Raw genomic sequence first — 6,000 nt, 5'->3', positions numbered from 1 at the left:
ATTGAACTAAGATCGTGGCTTGCATCACCACTAATGATGGTTGTGGATGTCGTGGAGGTCATGGCCTAAGATCGTGGATGTAGCGTAGGTCATGGCCTACGATCGTGGCCTGAGTTGACACCACGTGGTAGTGGGTGTGTTGGAAGTTGTGGAAATCCTGTATGGGTCCACTAACTCCTTGTTCGGTCGAATGCTGAGACCGAACTGCTTTGGTTGCCGATCTGAGAGTAGAGCTTGATGCCGACCTGAGAGCAGAGCTTGATTGGTTGGCTTTTACCGAGCTGTAGGCTGAGGCCGAACTCTTTGGTAATGCCGAACTCATACTCTTCCTTGGGCTTTGGGCTGATGGGCCGTCATTGCTGTTGGGCTTGTTTAGTACGCACCCCATCACACTACGGCAGTGTGAATTTAAGTGTAAAGAGTAGGCTATTTTAAGAATGAATTAAATTATTAAATCATATATATGTTACCCATCTAATAAGCAAACATTATTTACAAACAGGTATAATCTCTTAACTTAGCTAACAAACGAACGCCACGCGTTAAGAACAAATGACCATTGACTTGGCATTTTTTTTGGACAACGACCTTGACTTCATCCGACAACAATTTCCTCGACTTTTCACATACGTATAAAACTAGGTTTCTTGCAAGAAATAGTGTGCCAAATCAATTTTTCAATAAATTTATGCACAATTTTGTCAATACTACAAATAAAGTTGCGGTTTAGATCTTGAAATATAGTATTTTCAATTTTATACACATTTATTGTAATAGGTTCTAACAGAAAAAATGTTAGGCTGTATTCTGATAAACACGTTAATAGTAATTTGAGCCATATTATAAAATTAAAATAACATTAAAGGCTACCACCTAATAATCAATTAAGCTACTGATGTTAAGCGTTCCAATTTCACTTTTTCTTAGAAATAGTAGGTGGACATTTAACGAATTAAGATACATTTGAAATGTTATTACAATTCATCACCAATTTTTATAACTTATAATCAATGATAAGGCACTGCAAATTAGAAGAACAAATTGTAGAATATGAATTTCAACCACGACTTTCTGGAAAGGCTTCAGGAATTTCCTAGTGACTTTCCTGTATCAAAATCACGACATCTATGGAGTCTTTCACATTATCTCCAATTATTCACTTTATTTTATTTATATATATCTGTCTTCCACACTACAACTCATTCACATAAACCATTCGCAAATTCCAATGGTAGAGGACTCAAATCTTACTATTGATCTCAACTCCAATCCCAACCAAAACCCTAATGAAATTAGTGGTGGAGAATTGAAGTCTCTTCCTAAAAACAATCAGGTATCTATTTATATATGTTTCATATAATACTTATAGGGGTTGTTCGATTTGCAAGATTGTATCTCGGATTAAATATGTAGTGTGTTTGGTTCATGAGACTGAATTTCACAACTTAATCTGGATAATCATGTGATAATTAGTAGTAGCAACCCCCTCCAACTAAATTAATTTCACAACTAATCCTAGATTATATCTTGGTATTATTTTATCTAGCAAACCGAACAACACCATAATCTACTTGCAGATTGAATTCTACACTCTGATCACAACACTAATTACTACTACTAAGCAAGGTTTAAATGAAAAATAAGAATATAAATTAAACAGAATTCAAAATCGATTGCAACTTCACATTGGTGACAAACAAGAAAATCGATTATGTGCAGGATTATGAACTGGTTGAAGAACTATGTCGAGTGAAATCCGAGAACAAGAGACTGACAAATTTGCTGACAATTGTGAGCACAAATTTGTGTGAGTGTAAGCAGATGCAATACGAGGAGGAAGAGCTGTCAAGAACAAGAAAGAGGAAAGCCGATGGCATTATTAATAATCAAAATCCCCAAAATAATTCACCCGATCATATCATGTGTTCTGGTGATTTGACAAATGTGATTAGACCAAATACTTCAATAGTCTATGTAAGAATTGATCCGTCTGATATTAGTCTGGTGAGAGCTCTCCTACTTTATTAAGTATCTATTTTTTCCTTTTCTTTTGAGGATGAAATAACAAAATATTGATTTCTTATTGATGTATAAGATGAATATATAGGTAGTGAAGGATGGATACCAATGGAGAAAATATGGACAAAAGGTGACGAGGGATAATCCTTCTCCTAGAGCTTACTACAAGTGCTCCTTCGCCCCGGCTTGCCCAGCCAAGAAGAAGGTATGAACACGAACACGAACACGAATACTTGTATGTCTCGTATGATTTTATTGTCGATAATAGATCTAACTTATTTATTCGAGTAATTAATAAGCTTGTCAGGTTTGTTTAAAATAATTTAGTACATTTTCCAAATAATTAAACTAGTCCTAAATTATTTTATAACTTATCACACAAAAATTATAAGAAAATTCGCACATATATATGTATGTACAACTCCATCCTTTCATCCTTTCTTTGAATATAAATTTTAGGACTAGCTTATTGAACAGTCTTATTTGTCAAAATTATAAATATGTGTAAAAGATGGGGTTGTGTAGATTATAAATATTTGTATATTATATTGTTACAGATTGACCCATATAAAATTCTATTACATAAACTTTTGCTTCCTACGTTACCGATTTAAAAATTATTATCGCAATTTAAAAAATTCATTTTTTCACTTTTGTATTGAGATTTACAATCACAAATTTTTCTTAAAGTCAAATAATTTTTTAAAATTCCTAACGACTCAAAACAACTCTTTATGGAAGGAGTGCAAAGTTGTCTCACATGTGAAGGTCCACAAAATATATATATGCACTAATACAGAGCCTTGATTTTTACGAACTAACATCAAATAAAAAAGTCAATAAAATATTTAAATACAATATATTATAGTAGAATCAAATTAAACTAAATATGCATAAAAAAAGAGTGATGTTCAAATAAGATGCTCACATAAAATAAGTAACATAAGAATATACTATATAGTGTATTAGTATAAAACAAAACTAAAATATTCTCACTGTACATAAATTTGTAGGTGCAAAGGAGTGTAGATGATCCAAGTCTATTAGTAGCCATATATGAGGGCCACCACCACCACCACCACTGCCGTTCGGCTCCAGCTGATTCTTCCGTGGCATCACCATCGGGCAGAGGAGCTCCATCTCCCGGACAGCCGGCACCCGTTCCGTGCGGCGCTAGTGATGAATGTAGCAAATCACAAAGTGGTAGTGACCAGAGCAATGAAATCCACCAGTTTTTGGTTGAAAAAATGGCTTCTTCTTTGACAAGAAATCACAGTTTCACAACTGCGTTAGCTGCAGCTATAACAGGAAGAATTTTCGATGAGGTTATATCGTCGGAAAGTAGTGACATTAATATTTCAAATTCTAGAGGTTTTTCAATGTAATTTTCGATTTTTGTTAGAGATTTAGGTACCTATACTAGAGAATAATGTTAACTATGATTTGTGTTATATATAGATGTTCTTCTTGGATCAATATTCTTGATGATAAATGCGCTGAAATTTGCCTAAAGGTACGTGTGACGTGTCTTATTTCAGCCTAACGAAGTATTTGCGATTGGAGTGAATTGGGAGTGAGATCGAGAGAGTCGGTCGATTTTGGGGAAATAGGGTAAAATGAAGTGATTGAATTAATTAGGGTAAAATTTGGGGGAAGTTTTTTAAAAATTGCATTTAAGGGTTTAGGGTTACTCAGCAGCCACGTTGGATCATTAAAATGACACGTCACCTAGTTCTTAATTGGAAAACCCGACACAAAAAAAACGGCGCACTCCGAATAAGGTCATGACATTGTATGCTACAATGGAAGGTAGTGGGAAAAGTCTGAAAGTCCATTACTCATGTTTGTATGTGTGTAGTAGGGGTGTAGTAGGAGATGTTATAGGCGATCCTTATTGCTGTTTTAGGTAATTGTCCTTCAAAAATATGAGAAAAATACGGAGAACAGAAATTTGGAGGTGAGCATAGAGTGAGGAGGAAGGGTATATATAGGCATGCACACGGGTCGAAAACCGCCTATTCCGGTTCATGAACCGGCTGTTCACGGTTCATCATTCACAAGGGTCCCGGCGGTTCCGGTTTCGGTTAAAAAAACCGCCATTTCATGAGGCGGTTCAAAATCGCCGGTTTTTGGCCTGAACCGCCGGTTCCGGACCAGTTCGTAAATTTTTTTTTTTTTGCACTTCATCTCGTTTTAATGTTTATTTCAACTAGACTACATGTCACAAGTCACAACTTATAAGTTACAATTTACACTTAATATTGGACTTGAGCTTTTGGGTTAAAAGAGAGTTTATTGGATGATTCTTTTTTATAGCTACATGTTCTTGGATGTGTTGCTCTTTCTTTCTGTGACGCCCCGGGTTTTTAATCCTTTTATTTTGATTAAGTCGGATTTATTAGCTCGATTAATTCTCGTTTGGAGAGCGTAGAATTTTTCGTGGTAACTCCCGACGTCGGAATAAATACTGTGTGGAGAGAAACAAGTTGCAAGGAGATTTATGCAAATAGGAAGGTAAATAATATACTTTTGCTGAAAGAACAATTTGTGGGATACAATTTCGTGAAATTATAAAGACATTAGTAGTACATACTACATAAGTGATGGAGACTACACACATCTACACTACATCATCCCTTCTTCCACCTCTAGTAATAGAATTCTAGAGAGTATCCTAATTTGGTATAAAAACCAAAGTAGTGCAAGGGTAGATTCTCTTCCCTTCCTCCATCTCTTTCCTTCTCGAAGTTGATCCCCATGAAGCTCCAAGCAATTGTGGCAGCGAGTGCATCTCGAGGACCCTGCCAATTTACACAAAAAAAGGGATTAGCATAGACTCATAGTTGGAAAATAGGGGAAGACCAAACCAAAATGTGGAAGGGGACAAGATAAGCTAAACAAGATAGCTAAAGAAACCAAATAAAAGCTGTAAGAGTCAGCCCGTCGGTTTTTCCCAAGGTATCATCAAAGAGGAAATCAGTCAAAAAAGCCTCGATAAAGTGAGCTCATCACCTAGCTCAAAGGAGCAAGGTAAATCCACACAATCCTAGGCTGGAGAATCAGCCTACAAACAGCCCTAAGGCTTACACAAATGTAGCATGTTCAACATACTTATAGAGCTCGAAAGGGAGCTATGGTGATAACCAAAAGGGGGATCACAATGCCCCAAGTTTCTGCCACAAGAGGCCAAGGCAGCTGCCTATAAATACCACCGCCCTCTTCCCCACTCCACAACCATATTCTATCAAATTCTCGCGCAAGGAGCGTGACGGAGTGAAGGACGACAGAGTGAGGGGCGGCGGCAGTAAAGGGGGCAGCCGAGAGCCGAGAGGAATCACCGAACGAGGTAATCCCCTCGATAACACCCTCTTTGCATCATGTAGAACAAAGATAGCACAAGAACTTAGTTTTGCCAATAGGATCCTCATATCCATTATAGAACAACAATAAACCATCAAGTCTTCCCACAATAAGCTAATCAAGGAAAAGTCAAGAATCGGTTTCACATATGCCACTGCAGTAAAGAATCTCTCCAGTGAGCTAATGCTCCCATAAATCACAACACATAGCCAAGAATCCCCATACCACCAAGCTACTGCCCAACTTCCCCTCAAAGCACAAAAATCACAAGAACAAGGATTTAATATAACAAGACAATAGCAAACTGCTGCATAGCTCGGAATAGATCACGAAATGGCGAAAGGGGATAGGGAAAGGGGACTTAGCTTAGTGTGTAAGGCTGTCCGGCGAGAGCCGAGCATCGGATGGCGATTTCGTCGGATGGGAGAAGAGCGAGAGAGAGGCGATGCCTCCTCCGCGTCGGTAACTCCGTCGGAGGCGGCGGAAGCCTCGCCGGCGTGAGGAAGAACCGGCGCTGCAAGGATTCGATGGAGGCGGCGAGCTGCTGGAGTCGACGCCGAGCGACGCCGCAAGCGGCAGCCTTGCGCGCTGAACGGCCAAGCTCGACGGAGAAAGGGCAGC

General features: G+C 38.2%; 1 protein-coding gene across 1 annotated transcript; it reads left to right on the top strand.

Annotated features, from left to right (window-relative positions):
* The first annotated feature begins 1,202 nt into the window (after positions 1–1,202).
* On the top strand, positions 1,203–3,495 carry LOC121761710 (WRKY transcription factor 18-like). The gene is made up of 4 exons (XM_042157344.1): positions 1,203–1,333; positions 1,720–2,004; positions 2,108–2,224; positions 3,033–3,495. Exons 1-4 carry the CDS (start codon positions 1,229–1,231, stop codon positions 3,402–3,404), a joined length of 879 nt encoding a protein of 292 aa, XP_042013278.1. The 5' UTR covers positions 1,203–1,228; the 3' UTR covers positions 3,405–3,495.
* Positions 3,496–6,000: the final 2,505 nt, after the last annotated feature.

The sequence above is a fragment of the Salvia splendens genome, chromosome 2, assembly GCF_004379255.2.
Source record: "Salvia splendens isolate huo1 chromosome 2, SspV2, whole genome shotgun sequence".
Lineage (NCBI taxonomy): Eukaryota > Viridiplantae > Streptophyta > Magnoliopsida > Lamiales > Lamiaceae > Salvia > Salvia splendens.
The sequence above is the reverse complement of the archived record's forward strand: the minus strand, read 5'-3'. Positions and strand labels throughout refer to the sequence as shown.